Genomic DNA, 20,932 nt, shown 5'->3' on the forward strand with positions numbered 1-20,932 from the left:
AAACTATATATATATATATACAAAGGGTCATATTAAAGGTAGCAGATGTATGTGAAGCAGAATTAGATAGACCACCAGCAACGTGCCTATCTTAGCTCACTGGGTTCAAGCTTGTCAGGTTTTTAGGATATCTGCAAATGAATATGCATAACAATTTCTCAAATATTCACGTAACATGGAACTGGTTACCCTTTTTGTTATGGTCCGTTATTTCTTTGTATGTTTTACCTTTGTGCTCTTCTGGAGCTCCATTTCTATTCTTTACAATTGTATTTTAAAGCTTGTAAATTGCTGGTTTGGTAAGCACTGTCCTAGCCCAGGTCCACTCACTTCCACCTCACAAACTGATCAAGGCTGTTGGGGGGGGGGGGGGGGGGAGGGAGGAAGGCCGGCCTTAGCCTTGACTGCTTCCACTACTTCAACTCTATGGTACCAAGAGATGGTTTTCAACATGTTCGCTCCTCAGAGGTTGTGCATGTGTTGCAGGTGCTTTGCACCCCTTATTTTGTTTTGGAATTGGTTAGGAGATTTTTGTATTAACATATCAAAACCAACCAGCAGCATAAGTGATATGTTCTAGTTTGTTATGTAGATAGGTATTACTTTACCAGTTCTAAGCAGCCTTAAACACCTTTGAGAGACAGAATGTTAGAAATGCCCACCCCCTTACACAGCCTAGAGAGGCCATGCTGGTCCTGTCTGAAATCATTTACTTTAATACTGTGCTAGTACCAGCCATGCTTAAGAAGAAACAGCAGCTCCAGTATAGAATAAGAACTTTTGTCATTCGGAGTTTTCTACTGCATAGGAAATTGCCCTCTGCTCAAAAAGATTAAGTTTTTGGCTAGGTTTTATTGCATAAATGCTTTTTTTTTTTTTTTTTTTTTAAATCCACTACAGCATGGCCCCTGCCCCCACCCCCTCTCTTGCTTTAACTCTGGCTACTATAATGCATAAGCACAAAAATTACACAAAGCAGGTCCATATTATCCTTAAGATTTACTTCTTAAAAATACACACGTTCTGGCCAGATGCTGTGAAATAGTTTCCCAACTCTGTCCCAACACGTTTTATTAAAAAAACATTCAAGAGGTAGGCATGTTCAATTACTGCCACAGGAAGCATATCTCACAGGTCAGTTTTGGGTGGTTGTTGTTTTTTTTTTTTAACCAATCATCCACAGACATCTCAGACACATGCTAGCAGGCTGGCCACTACTGTTCAATGGCACTTAACTGTGCAGTGCTGCTACATAGCAGCTGACCACTGCAGCATCTCTGGTTACTGCCAAAAAGGTCCATGGGCCATACCAACACTTAGCAATAATATTCAATCCATTAACCAGTTAAGTGTATAAAAAGATAGGACAGTAAAAGGCTATCCTAACTTTATTTGCCAAGCGAACCAGGCACTGGGCTTGAATACTGGCTGGTGACCAGTCACTCAAATATTCAATGCCAGAGCCTGGGCATAGCCCAGCATTGAATATCCAGGCTTAGTTTAGCCCACATCTTAAAAACCACTGACAATCATAGGAAGACCATTAGGCCCACTGATTGTTTTTCTTAACTGCAACCCAGGCCATCTAGTATAAAGCTTATACCAGGAGGCTCATGCTGTGTGAGAAGGTCAGATCCTGTTTTTCTTAGCTGCAACCCAGGCCATCTAGTATAAAGCTTATACCATGAGGCTCATGCTGTGTGAGAAGGTCAGATCCTGTTTTTCTTAGCTGCAACCCAGGCCATCTAGTATAAAGCTTATACCAGGAGGCTCATGCTGTGTGAGGAGGTCAGTTCCACAAACCAAACAGGACCAAGATGACGGTAAAGCAGCTCAAACCACCACAAAAAATGTCAACATTTTGAAAATAACACACCTGTTCCAGGCTGCACATTTTTAGGTTAATTAGTTCAGAAAAGTCCCTGCCGTTGCGAGGCTCTTCTACTGTTTTCACTGAGCCTGGTAATTCACTGTGCTGCTTGTCCTCAGAGAAAGCAAAGTTACATACTTGTAACAGGTGTTCTCAGAGGACAGTAGGATAGATATGCTTAGAACCCTACCACCTCACTGAGGAGCTAAATTCTTTTCCTGCTGTTACATTATTAAGGGTCCCAACCCCCCCCCCCCCCCCCCCCCCCCAAATCAAGTGAGAAGGGATTCGTGTATACGTGGTGGGGCCAGTTCCCAAAGCCTCTTAAAAGTTGCAGAGTGCTAGATAGCGTCCTGTGCTGGGCTTCATCAGGATAACATCACCCAGATGTAAGGATACCACTGGCCTTCTCTTCCTCAGAGAAATTAGAGTTTATGAACAGAAAAATTGGTGAGCTAAACCAATTAAAAAAAAAAAAGTGATTTTTTTTTATTTTTATGCAAGAGACAGACTTTGTCTGATTTTTGTGGCATTTTCTCTAAGAACCTGCAAGTTGATCACTGAATAGAGAAGGCACAAGCAAATCTCAGTTCATTACACTCAGCCATAGGCTATATGGTTTTTATAAGCTTTCTTCAGTTCTACTGCAACTGAAGGACTTTTCCACGAGGCTAAATCTTTGGTACACCTCTGAAAGGTCTTTGCCACAGTGCAACTACAGGCTAGGTAGAAAATAGCATCTCCATATTTACTCCTTGCCCACCAAAATAAAAACTAAATTATTCTAAACCTAGGGAATAAAGGCCTTCAGGTGCACTTTAAAGACCTTTCAAAAAGGTCTAGAACTTGGAATTTAAATAAAAATAATTATTTTTAAAAGGGCTAGGTGTTACAACTTTCATCAAAAAATTAAAAAGAGTTTTACAAAATTAAATACACAAACAAGGTTTTTAGCCCTTCAATTACAGGTGCAGAAGCAACCTTTTGTTTTTAGGGTTGTTTTTTTTTTTTGGAGAAGATAGTAATGATATTGCTGGAACACTTGCTTTTTGCCCAAAGTATCAATGTTCCATATGTACCAGCTGGAAAGCTAAAACAAAACTCAACAATTCTCCAGCAACTTAAGGCACAAGAGGTCCAACTGTATTACCACCTACATCGTCTTTCTTCTGGAGGCTTGGTAATTTCAGCTGAGAATACAGCGATATTCAGCACACTTTAAATCTGCCTTCCTATTGGCCATTTACTTTACATTGTGCTGCCTACTGAACACAGTCACATACTTCTGCTTGACCAATCACAGTATCCCAACCACAACTTTATAAAACCTTAGACTAAGCTATGGACACCAGTCCCCCCAATTACATTATTGATTGTCCGTTAAACATTAAATATATACATTTTTTCAATTTTGGCTTCTATTTAGTTAGATTGCAGCAAGGGAGAGAGATAGGGAGGGAGATCATGACAAGGGTTAAAAGCTGTAAATGAAGACCATAAAACTACTAGATTTAACAATTGTTCCCTTCAAAAATACCCAAGTTGCTGTCCCCAGCATGCTTGGAACTATCAGAGTGGCTGTTTTGCACAGCCCACTCATTTTAGGCACAGACCATCCATGTGACTTTCACACTGGTCAGATGGTGACCCCCTAAGTTGCCAATCTGAACCTTGAACCCAGAGTCTGTCACATCAACAGCCTTAACAGAGACCCCCACAGAGCCCTCGGTGCTCAGCCCAGAGACCCCCAGCGTGATGATAGGCTCCTTCAGGAGACGGTGTGGGAAGCCAACCTCACGGATATGCGGCCAGCTGCAGTCCGCTGCAGTCTCACAATATGTTTCCACTTCTCCAGAGAAACCTGTCAGAGGGACACAAATATAGAATTTGTTAAGATGTGCTTCTAAGCTGATTACTGGCCCTCCTGTTGTGGCGCATGTCAGCGTCTGACAAGATATTAAAAGCCTTCTAGACCCAATTTTTCAACAGGGCAAGTACTCAGAGCTGCCAAATAGTGTCAGCTTTCTTTAACCAAGCGGGAAAAATAGACCACAGCTACAGCAGAGGGAGCTGTGGCCTAGCAGTCCATTCTAGATAGCATATTCAAGAGGACTTTGTCTCATCTACTGCTGCTTACTAAACACAATTTTTAAAACAATGCATTTATGAGCAGTGCTTCTGTAATGGTATCAGTTTATTATATTTTGCTGGATTATATATACACCAATATATTTGTGCAGCTTTTATATATTTGACACTGCAGCAGAGAAAATAGTTTCATTTCAAGCCCCTCTCTCCCCATCCCTTTTTCTGGGAACTTCTGATAGCAGGGATAGTTAATTACAAACACTTAACAAACACAAAAGAGCTTCCTCTGCCCTCCCACCTAACAAAAGATGGACTAAGGTGGGTACCTGGACGCTCATCAGGACATCTCTGAAAACCAAAGACCCAAGAGACCGAAAGTCTGGAGAGCCCATTGAAGACAAAGACTTCAGAGGGGAAACCATAAACAGGACATTTGCTTGCCAAAGGTATACCTGCCCCTCCCATCAGCTTTCAGACATGTGCAGAAAGGAAGGACTTATAATGTGGTCATGTGAACAGACTACATTAACCATAATGCCTTGCAAAATATCCAGGACATGCACACACCATGCTTCTCTGCTAACATTATAAAAGGCCTGGAAACAGCCCAGCTCGCTCTCTTGGAACCTGCCTCCTCTTGGGACCTGCCGCTCTCTTTGGGGTCCGCTGATGCCTTGCTCCTGAAACATGTGCTCATCAATCAGCTGGACCACAGCATGCTTGTAACAAAGACTTGTAAGTAACATAACTTTTGATCTAGACCTGCTACTTTGCCTTACTTAAGCACAGATTATCTGTAAAGATCTCTTAAAACCTACCTCTCGTGTGCAATTGTATATTAAATCAACCTTTTTGAAGCTAAAAATACGGTCTCTTTGTGTTCTGAGTATATGGTATCTTTTATATATACTTAATCTATTTAATTTATTGCAATTATCACCTTTGGTGATTGGTGGAGAAATTAATATCCTAAAACTTATAAATACAGCATCTGCTCTTAAATTATAAACGGTAGCGAGTGCTCTCGAGCTATTTTCCCCAAAATAAATAATTTCTTGTAACACTTCCACTTTCAGGTTTTTTTGTGAACACAACCCCCACTGCAAAAAATTAAAAATTTGCTTATAAACACCAGAAAAATACCACTTCCGCTAGCTTGTCTTGCATCCTCTATTACGTTTGTGACTTTCTGCAATGATGACTCCTACACGATACAAATGTATATTTGATTCCATCAGAAAAGGTAACCAGTAATAAACTGATAACCCCTAATAAAGCTAGAAAATAAAACATTTAAACATCTATAGAAGCCACACAAGACTGCTCACCCATATGTAATAGTTCAGAAATATTTGTACAGCGCTGTGTAAGTCTAGTAGCGCTATAGAAATGTTTAATAGTAGTAGTAGTAGTAGTAGAAATATACAGTGCAGAATACTGATACCTCCCTCTTCCAGAAAGACCTACCAGTATCATGTACTGTGCAACCGAACCAGCTGGCACCACAAGGCCCTTGTCCCCAAATAATTTTCCCTTTTTACAAAGCAGGAAAAAAAATGGACAAAACATGATACAAGAGTGCCACCCTGTGGACAGTGCCATGTGCCTTCTGCATCACAAGGCAGTTTCCTAATGTTAGTCAAATCCAGGGAAGGCAGCAGCAGAACATGAAGTCCTCCTCTGAAGAAAAACATGGCCTGTGTGGAGTCAACTGCTGGCTCTCAGTCTGGATTACTGATTAACCATGTGCAAAGACGGACTACATTCAAAAACTTCAAAAAGGTATAAAAATCAGATGGAGGATGGTGTTTGACTTAGAAGCAACATCAGAAAAAAAAAAAATATTTAATCACAGAAAGGAGGGATAGGTGTACGGAACCGACTCCCATGAGAGGAGGTGAAGACAAAAATGGTTGATGGAATTAAAGCCTATAATAAGCACAGAAAATATCCAGTAGCAAAGCTGTGAGAGGAAAGCCAGAGATCAACTGGGAGCTTCTGCATTGCAACAAGAATGAAACAAACTGGACAGACATAAGCTTGATAGAATGACAGCAAAGAAAGGCTATGACACTGTCAGGAAAAGAAATAAGAACCCACCCTCCCCTCTCAAGAGTAAAGACAAAGGGAGAGATAATAAAGAGAAGAGAAAAGGGTTGATAAAGAAAGCATGACTTGATATTATTGCAGGCCACAGATAGCTACAGATGAGTGCAAAGGTTTAGGTACCTTTGGTCAAATAGTTTCAATGATTCCATGTAGAAGTAGTAATTTAGGGAACAAAGTTATACAATGTCTTTCTGTAAATTTTAATGCATTATAATTACTATTTTGCTGATCTTAACAGTGATTATGACAGGTACAAAAATTTGGACACCCTTTCGGTTGATTTATTACTCCCCCCCCCCCACCTTTTTTTTTAACCTTCAGTTATTCAAGTGAAGGCAACTCTAGGGATGAACAAATTCTCTGACCCTTCTAACCTCTCGGCTTGCGATTGTTTTCTGTCTATTTTCCAAACACCATAGGCTCTCTGTCAGATCATTTGAAAATGAGTTATATACTCTTACAAAAGCAGGGGGAGGTTAAATATAAACTCTAAATATTATCAGCCAGAAATTTCAACTGTCAAACATTTGTTAAAACATGAAAGTTACACATACCAATTGATATCACAGCAAGACCTGGAAGACCAAGAAAAATCTGACAGAATTGCCCAAAAACCCATATCTGCAAAAGAAAACCTACAGATCAACCCAAATGACCTGACGAAACGTTTACCTGAACCTGAAATAGCTGTCTATTGTAAAGCATTGTTGTGAGAAAGAAACTTTTTCTATGAACGTTAGTCACTGTTAAAATATGCATACTTTAGATTGATAAAACAACTAAAATTGAACTGCTGGACCAGAGTCACCCAAGATGCATTTGAAGAAAAGAATACCTTGTGAACTTGTTAAGCACAAGGGTGGAATTAGTATGATTGTGTGGCAGCCTGTGGCATAAGAAATATTCTACAGAGGAGAAAAAGAATGGATTCACAGAAACTAGATTGTCCTCTAGTCAGTGAAGAAACTGAAGCAGAGCTCAAAATCAACCAAAAGTGCCTATAGAAAAAAATAAAGGTGGATGGCTTTAAAATTTGATAATTGAAAATCTGAGAGGAGATTTCAAATATCCAGTGCATGCAAGCAAGGAAACTTAAGAATATATGTGAGCTAGAAGATTTCTGCAAGGAGCAATAGAAAAAATGGCAAAAGAAAGTACAGCAAGACTCTTAAAAGTCACCACAGGAAAAGCTTTAAAAATGTTATTTTGGCAAAAAGAAGAGTTAAAAAGTACTAACTAAAAAGGCAGACAAATTTTAGCACATGCCATAGTTTCATTTTGAATCTGTGAAAAAAAATTGCAAAAGAAAATAATTATCAACTGAAACTTGCAGAAAAGGTGTTTCAATTCTGCATTACGAAAAAGGTTAAAATCGGTTTTCATTCACTAAGGAATTCATTTGAACACATAGTTTGACTGGCGACTGCTCAGATTAGACTTTGACACGGATGGGGTGTTGAGCACACAAGATCCCATATTTACTCTGTTACCCAGAACAGTTGAGAAGCAATGAGCGAAAGAACAAAAACATGGACCTGGATAAGGAGCAATTTTCTACAAGTGGAGGTACTTCCAAAACTGGCAACTAATATATATTCTTGCAACATGGACAGGAATAACTGGGCAGACTGGATGAGCCTGTTGGTGTTTTTTTGCCATCGTATTACTAGGTATATGAAAACAAAAACCAAAACTAAAAACCTGCACCCATGGTAATGGCTTGCTCCCTCGAGGGTAATCAAATCTAGACGCTCTACTGCAGTGTAACTATTGTATGCTAACATAGCTTATGTCTATGTAGTCTACAATGCTGCTGCCTATGCTGTACTGTTCTTTAGAGAGCTGTATATGCCAGTGACAGACAGAAGACAATTTCTAGGTAAGTCTGGGGTGGAATGGTGGGCACATGTATTTCCTCTCCACCCTCAGCCTCTCCCACTCCCCAATCAAACATAAAAAAAATATATATACATCTTGGCTGGAATCTCCAAGCTTCACCAGTTGAAAGTATCAACAACCATGCTCCCAGCCACCCCATACATGCTTTCTCGTGCATGAGCTGAGCATACACGAGGAGCCAGAGTCAATGAGTGCAGCCACCAACTGCCACAGAGTTCGGACAGCCTGGAGGGTACCAGCGGAAGTTTTCTTCAGCTGGTCGGGATTCCCACCACCTACACAGATGCACACCAGTACTGGGTGGCCCTGAGCCAAAGAGGATGGGGCCAGGTCTGCTAAGGCCCGCCCGTAGGTGTGCTGCTGGTGTATACAGGAAATCTTGGACTAGGTTTAGATTTTTTAAATTACTAGCCTTTCCTAGATCAGAGCTCAAGAATGAGTTCCATACTGAGGATCAGTTAGTAGGTCACTGCCCAAAACAGGCAAGGCTCACAACTTAAGTATTATTATTCTGTATTGTCTCTCTGTTTAAATTTCCTACTTCCTTACAAATCTTCCAGTTCTCTCAGATCATCCTAGCAAAGTCTCCTAGTAATATCTCATTGATTCTTACCTTGACTGCACTCGTGAATCATGCTTTAATGTTGTGTCTCAAATTTTATGGACTACCTTACCAACTGATATGCTGAACAATAAACTTACTTTACTCTTGCTTTTCTCTTCTAAGAACACATAGAAGCACTACACAATTTTTGCAGTCGATAGACCTGCTCTGTCATTCTCTGCTGCATTCGTCACGGACCTAAACTGTCAGTACTGTCCTTGGCACTACGACTTCTGTTGCTTTGTCTTAGCATGGTTATCCCTCCCTCCCATCTGTCTCCTAGGTAATAATTTCATCCAGTATTTCACATATTAGATTTTTATTACGATTTTGGCAGGGCCCAAATTATTTTTAATTGAAATTATAATCTAAGCACCCCTAATGTGTTCTCATTACATAGTACCCCTTCTTATAATTTTTAAATTTATTGTTCTCAACCAGTGTGTCAGGAGACACTGGTGTGTCACCAAAAATTTGGCAGACAGCACGCTTTTGATTTTCTTAACTGTGCGCACTGCAGGTTGGAGGGCATTGAGAAGTCAGGTACTTAAACTCTCCATAACTGGCCCCTACTTCTGTCACCAGCCACAGATGAAAATGTTGCAGCCCACCTCTTTCTTCCACCTCGATAGACATCACCCTTGAGTCTGTATTTCCTTTACATCACTGTTAGCAAAAATTAAATGATATATACCCTGTTTCCCCAAAAGTAAGACACCCCCCGAAAATAAGACCTAGTAGAGGTTTTCCTGAATTGGTAGATATAAGGCCTCCCCTGAAAGTAAGACCTAGCAAATTTTTGTTTGAAAGCAGGGCTGCTGAGAGCCGGACAAGGCCGCCCCCCCACCCGAGGTCGCCGGGCCCCCCCCTCTGTCGCTCCCGGAACTAACCTTAAACGCCTCCTTTCACCTTCGCAGCAAGCAGCAGCAGGGCAGACCTCTCCTTCCTTCCGTGTCCCGCCCTCGCGGACGTTACGTCAGGCAAGGGCGGGACACGGAAGGAAGGAGTGGCCTGCCCTGCTGCTGCGCAGGTGAAAGGAGGCGTGTAAGGTTAGTTCCGGGAGCGACGGAGGGTGGGTGGGCCAACCCCGATCCAACCCCAATGTTTCCCCAAAAAATAAGACAGCCCCTGAAAATAAGGCCTAGCCATTTTTGAGGGCAAAAATTAATATAAGACAGTGTCTTATTTTCGGGGAAACACGGTAGCGCTTTTTTCCTTTGTTCAGCTGCAATTTGTAGTGTTCAGTGTGCCACACATGTGAATATTGTTCATCAGGTATGTTACAATAAAAGAAAGGTTGAGAACCACTGGCTTAGGCAATCACTATGAGCAGTATATCAAATAAAGATGAACTATGAACTAATACCTAAGGCAATGGAGGTGAAGTAACTTACCAAGACCACATGGAGAGAGTCATTGGAATTTAAATTCTGGGTTCAATGGTTCTCAGCCCACTGCTCTAACCCCAATAGACTACTTCTCTTTACATTGCTGTTACCTGAGCTATGGGAAGGGTGTGGGTGTGTTCCCACTTCTGTTGTCGTTAAGATCTCCCCACCCCCCCCCCTCAAAAAAAAAGAGGAAAGATAGCGCTGTACTCCTCTCCCACACTTTCAAATGACCAGTGCATACATAAAAGTTACATTAAAAACACAACACCAGTATCTGCTCACACTTCTGGATGTGGCTTCCCATCTCGTCCAGCCCCTGCTTTAAACGCTGCAATTCCTGTTCCACAGCTCCTGACAGCTGCACATTCTGATTCACTGATCCAGTCTCTACCTGGAAAAAGAAGGGGAGAGGAGGAGGAATGCAGCCAAATAGTAAAAAGATTCTCACGTTTAAAAACTAAAAAGAATGCCTGCATTAACATAAAGCCTAGTGAGGGGGGACTGAGCTCACTATCCAAGGCTGTTAGAACTGATAACATTCTCATTTTCCACTTGGGGAGGGTGGGGTGGGGGAGGGACCACATACTGCTCTTACAGCAATACCCAGAGGACAGCCAAGGCAATCCCGAGCTCAGCAAAAAAAAGGGAGCTCAAGGTCTCCCAAGACGTTGCCAACACCGCTTGGGCAATGATAGGCAAAAGCATTACACTGAAAGTTCAAACATGCTCCAAGCCTGCCTCCCTCTGGCTGGGAACAGTAGTACAGCCATAAAGGAAGAGAATTCCTTATGCATGGCTCTTAGCCGAGGACCAACCCTGCAATAGTTGATCTGGATGAAGTTGGCAGGGATATAAAAACAGGGGAAAACCCCACCAACACCATGTAGGTGTGAACACCATGTAGGTGTGAACATGGCATCAGTTCCTAGCCCTGGTTCCAACTGAGCTGTAAGTGAAAAAAAAAATAAGAAAACTTCCAGAGTAAATTAAATAATATTTCTATACCACCTCCCTCAAACAAAACTTTGATCTGTTGTTCAAAATACCTCAATACAAATTAATATCATATTACAGTGACTACAGCAATAAATAAGCATGAACTCTGATATTCAAAATACCTCAATAAAAATTAATATCATATTACAGTGACTACAGCAATAAATAAGCATGAGCTCTGACATGAATGCACATCCAACACAAACATAAGTCCTAATAAAATCCTTAAGATTTTAATTATTTTATCCTTTTCTCCATAAATCCACAGTATAGCCAGACCTCGAGTATTAAGATGACAGGAACAACCAATACTGCACACATCACCAAAAAAAAAAAAAAAAAAATAGTGGAACTAGAAAAGGTTCAGAGTCAAACAAACATATAAACGGCAAGTGACCGACTCACCTGCAAATGCGCAGTAGAGACTTCGCTCTCTGTCCCGCCCTCGTGTCAAGACGTGATGACGTCAGAGGGCAGAACAGAGAGGGAAACGGAGTCGGAGTCATTGTTGGACGCTGCCACCTGGAAACGAACATCAGACGCACTAACCTCCACCCTACCCCCCCATCCCCGCCGCTGCTCCCGCCCTCCTCCCTATCGGGCTCCCTGTACTGACCTGACAGCGCCTCACCTCCGTGTAGAAGCGCTGCAGGCAGCAAGCAGCAGAGCGATCTGCTGCTGCCTGCAGCGCTTTCACACGGAGGTGAGAGGCGCTGTCAGGTCAGTGCAGGGGGCCCGGCAAGGAGGGGGGAGGGAGCGGCGGCGAGGAGGGTAGCTGGAAATCTTACCCATTTTAAACGGGCTTAATGGCTACTAAAAGAGATAAAGGAAATGAATAGCTCCATTGTGAAGTTCGCAAGAGAGACAATATAGGACATATGACAGAAGTTTATAAGTAAGTGGGGTGGAACATGTAACCCAGAAATAGTCGTTTACCCAATGAGGTGACACTTTAAGAGATCTACGACCTGATAGTTAAAACAAACTGGAGAAAATATTTTCACTCAGTCAGTGCACAATCATGCTATTGAATTTGTTTCTGGAAAAATGTGGTTGAGGCTTCTGCTATCTAACAGTAAACACCAAAAGAATGCAATTTACAGTCACATTCTAAGAAAGATTAACAGATATGAGAGAAATCAACAGGATTCTGATTCTATGCAACGTGCATCTGTTGCAATTTGGTTACGCACTATAAAAAATTTAGGGAAAAATTTGTTTCAGGAATACAGAGAAATATCCTATTGTAACATACCATAACAGTGTACCAAGGGCAAAACGAGACTCTGACCTAAACACAGAAGCACCATGGTCCTCTTCACCCAGGGGGTTGCTACCAGCATATATCAGATGGTTTTGTGTACATCCCTTCAAAGATTCACCAGAGCAATCCTCTAGCTAGGTCTCTGACCCCAGGGATACAATATTCTTGTTTCAAACAGCTTCAGTCCAAGTTTGCCCACAAGGGAGTTAATGAACTAGCTCAGGGGTTTGCATGAGTGGTAGAAACTGAAACCACAGTCTGTTCCACTCCCTATTAAGAACAACAGTTTACAGCCTGAGGGACAGCTCATACTTCAGAGTAACTATACTAACACCTTGTAATGGTGCCAAATGAATTAAGACTCCCCCTTTACCATTCTGACTAGAATTCTAGGGATGGCAACTTGCTGCTGCCAAGAGGTCCAAGATAGAAAATGATCAGGGGAAGGAGGGCACCGACGTTGGCAGTGGTGGATTTAGCTTTGTGCCACCCTTAGGTACTTTACCTGTGCTAAACGGGTCTGTAGAATGCCAAGAGCAGATTCCAGGTTTGCCGCCTTGCCCTCCAGCTCTCTGCGTTGATCCTCTACCTGGCGCCAGACTGAGTTCACTTCTTGTGCTATGGACGACTTCTCCAACTGTAGCTGCTGGATCAGCTCTCTGGAAAACACAAAATTAAACAATGCAGCACATCTTTGAGCAAATAAAAATTAATTAAAATCAAATCTCCATTGTACGGACGTATGCACAGGTAGTTCAACTGGCAATGTGGCTATATAGTATCATTTAACTGCTTCAAAATGAATTCCATATTCAGTCAACACTGGAATAGGTATTATGGACAGCATTTTAAATATCTTTCTTCCTTTTAAATTTTTTCCACACTGATGCTTGTATATAACAGCACAACCAATTAGTGACTGTGCTTCTGATGTCAGTACAGAAATGCTTCATATGCAGAGCTGCAGTGACAACAAAAGCCCGGGTCCACACTGCTGCATTTATACACAAAGTAATGTGTATGTGTTTAACATGTATCAGTTATATGCCAGTGTTGGTCAACACAATTCTCATAATTCCTCTAACCAGTAGTGTTTTCAGGACATCTTTAATGAACATGCATGAAATGCTTGGTGCGCGTGACAACCAACGAGATTTCAAATTTACTGCCCCTTTAGCTGCCACAGGCAGTATAAGCGAAAGAATGTTGTTAGAGTGTACACTGGGGTCGTCGTAGTCATGGCGGAACTGTAAGACTAACACTGGCTGAACGAATAGAAGTTTTAAAAAAAATTAGAAAAAGTCAAGCATCTATTGCTAAAGAATATGGTGTCAATCCCAGTCAAATTTCACGTATCTTGAAGCAGAAAGACCAGCATCTGGAAGACTGGCAAAACAATACAAATCCGAAACGGAAAGGGGCGGGAAAAGCTGAGGAGGTAGAAGATGCTCTTCTTCGGTGGTTTTCTCGAGTCAGGAGCAGACAGTTTCCTGTCAGTGGTCCACTGCTTATGGAGAAAGCTAATCAGCTAGCTGGAAGTATTGGATTAAATGAATTCAAAGCCACTGTTGGATGGTTGGAAAGATGGAAGGAGAGGAACAACATAAAATTCAAGAAACAGCATGGTGAGAACTCGTGACATTTTCAATGCTGATGAAAACGGTCTCTACTGGCGAGCGATTCCTGATGGAACACTTGCATTCAAACATGCCGAAACTACTGGAGGTAAAATGTTGAAGGACCAACTGACGATCCTTCTTTGCTGCAATATGGATGGGAGTGAGAAGTTGGAACCCCTCATCATTGGAACGAGCAAACAGCCCCGTTGCTTCAAGAAAGTTAAGCGCCTTCCTGCGTCATACGAGGCTAACGCAAATTCATAGATGACTGGAGAATTTTGGAAGCAGTGGCTAAAGAAGTTAGATACTAGAATGCGGGCACAAAAGCGTCAGATTTTGTTGCTTTGTGATAATTGTGCTACACACAGGGATGATGTCAGGCTACCAAACACTACCCCTCTGATCCAACCTATGGATCAGGGCATGATAGCCAATTTCAAACAACATTATCGGGCTCTTGAGCTACGTCGTCTGATGACGTTATGGATGACCAGACTGGCAAGGATAAACGTGCTGTTGAACTGGCTCGTAATCTATCACTATTGGATTCCCTACATATGCAGAAAGAAGCCTGGAATCATGTTACACAGGCAACCATTGTGAACTGCTAAAAGCAGGCAAGCTTTGTTAAGGATGTGGAGAGGGACGAAACAGATGCAGCTGTTGCAAATGCGCAAGATGAACAGGTTATTGACATACCAGCCGGTGTTACTGAAGAGGAGTTCCATCGCTACGTAGCTGTTGATTAATATCTACAAACAGATGAAGACAGCACTGATGTTGACATATGCGCCTACACGCAGGCAACAACGGCTGATGATGGAACAGATGATGAAATGAGCAGCGAGGCACATGCTGACAGAATTCAACAACCTCCTCCTGTCACTTTTGCAAGAGCGCTGGAGAGTCTCAACACCGTGCGGGCCTATCTGGAGGCCACTGGATGTCAGTGTATTTTTGACAGTTTTTACTGTCTGGCAGACGTAGTCTATGGAACTCACAGACCCAATAGTGTACAGAGGACTATAACCTATTACTTCAAGTAAGCCTAACGTCAGTTAACGGACACTGTATACTGTACGTATAATAATAAACAGTACTGTACATATGTTTATCAGATGTCAAGCTTCTTTGGGTCACAAAGGTTAAGTGCATGCTCCGGTTAACTGCATGCATTTCTTTGGTCCCACACCCTTGCACTTAAGCGGATTGCACTGTATATACATAAGACCACCACGCAAATGTAAGGACAGCAGCAGCCACGGTTGCAACTCTCTCATGCATATTCAATAGGAGTATACTGAAAAACTCCATTGCCTAGGGAGAGCGCCAATTCTGTGGGTATTTCAAAAAACGGTGATAGCAGCGTTTTTACATGACATTTTGGTATAATGCGGGTCAAAACTGAAGTAGCAGTCACAAGAAAACACAGTAATGTGAAAGAATTATCATAATCTTCCTATTGTTTAGGTCTATTGGAGTTGATATACCATTCTTCAAGAGACAAATCAGAGTTGTGTACAATGTATAAGATACAAATGATAATAATCAAAACAAAGGAACTCCAACAAAATAAAACAGTGATAGCACAGATCAGAAATAGATCAAATAGAAAGGGAGAGTAGCTTCACTCCCGGCCAGCCACCCAAGCTCTGGGACATTTCTCTGCACTTCTGAAGCAACGTTTAAACCCAAGAACTCCTGATGGACAGATGGTTGAGAAAGAATAGCTTAAAGAACTGTGAAGTGCCAAGTTCTTACAGAAAACACAAATGAATAAAAACAAAACAGTCAGGCCCTGATGCTCAAAACTCCTGCGCTGTTCCGAATAGCGCCATAAAAATACCGCCGCAACAGCACAGAACGCCCTAATGCTCAACACTAATGACATGCAAATATAGGCATGCTCATAGCATTGAGCATTAGAGTTTGGCGGAAGGACTATGCTTGGTGCATGCACAGAAGAGTTCCACGGTAAGCTCAGAAAACAAGATGCCAATGTGTGCTTCATGTTCGGGTTTTACCAGGCACATGCGCACACGCTGGTGTCTTATTTTCTGCAGCCTAAATATAAGTGTTTTTAATTTTAGCTTGGACATATATTTAGACGCAGGAAACAGATGCCAATGTGTGCTTTCGCTTGGATCTGCTGTTTCTCACAACCAGTGCTTAAGGGCTTGCTTGTATGGGCTTCCTTCTGCTTCCAAAAGCAATCAAAATTGGAGGATTTTGCAGAAAGATTCATGAGAGAAGCATGAGACATTCTCTCTTCCAACACCCTAACACCTGTTGTTCATCTGCGCGTTCGTTTGTTCCCATGCTCCGTGCCTCAAAATATTCTGCACAGGTAAATGCGAACGCTAGTACAGTGCTAATGGCCTCTAGCGGCAGTGTTGGTGCAGATTTGCTCGATTCACAAGCACCACCCGACTAATTGCTGCAGTGGCTCGGTGGAGGGGGAGTTTGGGCTGCAGCATTTGGGTGTCATATTAGGCCCAAGAAGAGGTTTGGTGAAAGAAAACCTGGAGTTTGCTTTTTTTTTTAAAGATTTAGCTCCTAGCAAGCTGCGATGTGCGGGAAAGCGCGGGGTACAAATGTAATGAATAAATAAAATATTTAAGTACAGTAGGTATTTCCCCATCCCCAGAGTGCTTACAATCCAAGCTCAAGTTCTCTCACTATTGCTCCTTGTCTTGTTATGAATTGCAAAGTACTTTAACAAATACTATAAACCTGTGAAGTGCAACCAAAATGAGAAAAGGGAAAAAAAAATCTCAACCCAACCTCCACGGTTGCACTTCACAGGTTTACAGTATTTGTTAAAGTACTTTGCAATTCATAACAAGAGAGATTTTTGTGTGCTGAGAGACATAAGCATACACTTCCTCTTGGTATGCAAATCTATTCCATGCATATTCACTGTGAAAAAGCAAGTGGAGTAGCCTACTGCAGACCCTCTCAACCCAGTCCTTGGGTCATACCATCAGGTTTTCTGGATATCCACAATTTCCATTATTGTTGGGCTACTTAAAATGCACCACATTCAAGCAGACCTGCAAGGGTCTCTATCCATAGAAGGGTGCATCATTACCCCTCATTCTTGCTTCCTTTTTTTAGCTCCCAGAGGCACTTATCCAGAGAAGGAATGTTAGAGAACTCTTGCTCCCAAAATTACTCTTCGATTAATTAGGTTTCCTTGGCATTTTCAGCTGAAACCCAAACCCGGATTTCAGGCCAGTTTCGGTGCCAAAAACAACTCAAACAGCTTCTACCTTGGCTGGTTAAGCGGTGAATATTGGCACTTAACTGGCCAAGTGCTGACGCTGCCCCGGTACACCCCCAAAATTGCTGGTTTTGCAATAGATGCCAACCAGACATTTTCAGCAGCACTAACAAATGCCACTGAAAATGGGCGGTTAGCCCCAAACAAGCAACTGAACTGACCAGGAGCCATTTCTGCCTGGTTAAATAGCTTTGAATATCAACTTCCATTGTGTTTTAGTTTTACATACTGTTATTACTGGAGTGTATTTATACACCCAAGAAGCCTTTCCACAAAATTTAGCGGATAAAACTCAGGTGTTCTAAAGAAGACAAGTTTTGAAATAATCACTGCTTGTTAACAGACATCACCACTATTATGCAGTTGCTCCTTACCTAAGGCCCTCCAGCTGTTGGGCGCTCTCTCTCCAGCTGTCTGTTTCCTTCAGATCATGCAGCAACTTCAGCTGTGACTGCACAGCTTCAAACCACCTTTGGGTCTCATTAACACCTCCATCCAGCGCCAACATTTTACTAAGCACAGTATTCATGCCCTCTGTAACCTCTATATTAAGCGCCTCCAGCTTCTCCTGGACTATCTGCACCAGGTGCCCTGTCTGTTCTACCTTACTGAAAGCCTTGGTGAGTGAGACAGTGATGGAAGTAACGTTCTCCTTCAACATAAAGCTGGTCTGCTGCATGTCATCCAGATTCTGCACCATTTTCTCCAGGTGAATTGAGTCCAGAAGCTCGATTTTCCTCTCCAGCCAATCAAAGTCCATCCTAGAAGGGAACTCCTTCCTAATGTCAGCAAGGCTACGCTGCACCTCTGCCTGCAAGGATGATATCTTAGCGATGGGGTCAGAGGACAGGATCTGTTTGGTAACTTTTGTGGCTTGCTCTAGCTTCTCCTCATACATTCCATGTGCCGCCTCCAAATCGGCGATTCTTCGCCCCAGCTCCACTGCACTTACTACCTGGAATGTAAAGAAACAAAACCTCAAAGAAAGACAGTTAGGGCAAACATCAGTCACTTTCCCTTTTATTTAAAGCACACTATGGGCCAAGTGCACTCAACTATCCCTGGCAGAGCTCACTTACTACTACTACTTATTTCTATAGCGCTACCGTACGCAGCGCTTCACATTTGAATATGGAGAGACAGTCCCGGCTCAATAGAGCTTACAATCTAATTATGGCAGAAAGGCCAAGTAAGGGATAAGGGTTAGGACAGACAGGACACATCAGGGATAAGGGACAGTTGAAGGTTTCACTGTATGGCCAGTACCACCCAACACCATCTTCTACACCCCTGTATTCCCCTAATCTCACCATAACCACCAACCTCTTCTACGTCCATATTTCTCCCACATTATCTGCAACGAGTTCAATGCAGCTTACATTAAAACAGCTGGAAAACTGACATTCAGTTCTGGTTACATTGAACAACGAGCTACTTTACACATTCAAATAACAAATTAAGACTCTGAATTGACATAAAGATGAAGGCACGAAATTAAGAGTCGTATTTTCTTCACTAGTTTAGTTAAAGGTCTGACTGTTTCTGTGGTTAGTCATCATCAGTCTTATCAGTTGTGCCTTTAATAGTTTGCGAAATAAGGTGACGTACTTTGGGCCAATGAATTCCATCCGGTCCCCGGGCCTTACCTTCTCCTTCAGCCCCTCGAGTCCCTGCAGGCGGCTCCGCAACTGCTGCACCGTCTCCCCGAGCTCCCGCATCGTCTCCCCCTGCCGGAAGAGCAGCCAGCCCTGCGCCCCGAGCCCGGCGGCCAACAGCACGAGCAGGAACCAGACCATCCCTCCCGGGCCCCGGGCCGGTGCCGAAGACGAGCACTCCTCCTCCGCCGTCTCTTCCTCAGCCCCCCGCGGAGACGACGCCGCCGCCTCCTTCCCCGGCTTCCGCTGCCGCACCGCCATGCCCAGCCGACCGGACCTGGCTCTGCCGCCCTTTTTTTTACCCCCCCACACCTAAGTCACCAGAAAAAAAAAACAAAAACTTGGCTCCCTAGAACTGTAATAGAGCGCGCCGGATGAAGTAGATACCGACTCACCGCACGGAACTTCGGCGGGCGCGCAATAAAGTCAAATGCACCTGACAGAAACGCGCGCAATGCAAAAAATGCGGGAAAAAGAGCTCAGCAGCAGTGCAACACCGCACGCGCAGCAGCAGCAGCATAAGCAAGACCGCAGCAGGAGAGGGCGGGGCCGCGCACCCGCCGCCGGGGAAAGAGGCGGGGCACCGCACGGCTATTGGTTGAGGGTTAAACCAATCACTGTGAGCCCGGAAGAAAAGTAAGCGCTTAGCCATTGAAAGATACAAACATTGCGTTAACGATTCGTAGCCAATGATCATGTGATTTGTATTGTGATGAAAAGGGCGCAGACCAGACGGCGGGGCCGCGCCCGCGGGGTTTGCCTGAGGTCATGGTAGACGTGTGTGTTGGAGAGTAGTACACTATTGGAAAAAGACAATGAAAGAGAGCCGAGAAGGGACTTTGCGAGACAGGCACGCAGCCTTCCATCCCACCAGTGTACCCCACTACTGTATTTCGAACCCCTAACCTAGTAAAAAAAAACCTTGCAGATCCCCTCAACTCACTAGTCTATGCCACTGAGACCCCTCCCCCCCAAACCAGTGCAGGGGCCCTGTTCAGAGCAGTCCAGTTCGGTGGGGCCCCATGCACCCACCTAGCTCCGACCCTTGTTGACAAGATGTTTTATGTTTCAACAATTTTATTGATGATTCAACAGAATAAACAACCAACATGCTCCATTTGCCAAAAGCTAACACAAAGATATCCCAATAAGAGCATCGTCATGGAAATCTCATCAACAAAGTTTTAACATTTCCTCCCCCCCCCCCCCCCCCTCACCAAATCTACAGTTCCATCTTGCTGACAAGATATTTTAAAATAAAGACAAATCAAGCACAACTTGTACAGAAAAACTAATTCAAATAAGCACAATGCTATCATAGGAAACCTTTGGGTTTAAAAAGCAAAAACATGTGCATGCAAGGACTGGATAAATGAATTAAAACAAATGCCCTTGATCTGTAATACTTGGTAGTAATGAAATAGTGATTGAATGTTCACATAGCAAGCAGCCTGAGCCAGTGGCGTAGCCAAGGGTGGGCTGGAGTGGGCCCAGGCCCTCCCACTTTATGTTCAGGCCCACCAAGTAGCAGCACACCTATAATGTGGCTGGCAGGGACCCCAAGCCCCACCAGCCAAAAACTCCCAACAACTGTTTGCTGCCGGTGAAAATCTACTATTTAAAAGGTATATGGGGGAGAGGGGATGTTTGAAAGACCATATGGCATGCAGGCGAGAGAGGGAGAAACCAAAATCACTTGTAGGACAAGGTGGAGTTCTGCCCACCCATCTTGGGTCCAGGCCCACCCAAACTTGGGTGTCTGGCTACGCCCCTGGCCTGAGCCAACCGATTTATGTTCCACTGAACATAATTAACTTATGAACTTGGCGGCTAATAGTGTGCTGAACTGGACAATGTTGGAACATTTGGACAGATTCGGGAGAGTTCTGCACACAGGAAACCCTTCCCTCATTATTCAATACCTTCTCTGTGAAATAGTAGTAATAACAAAAAGGCAAGTGCATTTTTATAATATGCCACTGCATTCCACAAAGCAAAAGGAGCAAGTTCACACATGCCATCTTTTTCTTTTGATGTAGGCACAGGAATAAAAGATGTTAAATGCTCCCAGGTCTTAACCTAATTAATGATTTTTTAAAACTGTACTTATAAATAGTAAGTCTGTTTGTTAAGCACCTGATACTATTAATGTCT

At 43.0% G+C, this 20,932-nt stretch overlaps 1 protein-coding gene across 1 annotated transcript; it reads right to left on the reverse strand.

Annotated features, from left to right (window-relative positions):
• Positions 1 to 986: 986 nt before the first annotated feature.
• Positions 987 to 19,317, reverse strand: LOC115481779. The gene is made up of 5 exons (XM_030221159.1): positions 18,770 to 19,317; positions 17,498 to 18,078; positions 12,727 to 12,880; positions 10,244 to 10,352; positions 987 to 3,731 (listed from the first exon to the last, which is right to left on the reverse strand). Exons 1-5 carry the CDS (start codon positions 19,037 to 19,039, stop codon positions 3,472 to 3,474), a joined length of 1,374 nt encoding a protein of 457 aa, XP_030077019.1. The 5' UTR covers positions 19,040 to 19,317; the 3' UTR covers positions 987 to 3,471.
• Positions 19,318 to 20,932: the final 1,615 nt, after the last annotated feature.

This window comes from Microcaecilia unicolor, chromosome 12 (assembly GCF_901765095.1).
Source record: "Microcaecilia unicolor chromosome 12, aMicUni1.1, whole genome shotgun sequence".
Taxonomy (NCBI): domain Eukaryota; kingdom Metazoa; phylum Chordata; class Amphibia; order Gymnophiona; family Siphonopidae; genus Microcaecilia; species Microcaecilia unicolor.

Coding starts and splice junctions, on each gene's coding strand:
- LOC115481779 (XM_030221159.1), bottom strand. CDS start 19,039: ATGGCGGTGCGGCAGCGGAAGCCGGGGAAGGAGGCGGCGGCGTCGTCT. Junction 10,353..12,726: donor TACAGACCCGTTTAGCACAG/GTAAAGTACCTA, acceptor TTCTTTTTCCAG/GTAGAGACTGGATCAGTGAA. Junction 3,732..10,243: donor GGGAAGCCACATCCAGAAGT/GTGAGCAGATAC, acceptor TCCCTCTGACAG/GTTTCTCTGGAGAAGTGGAA.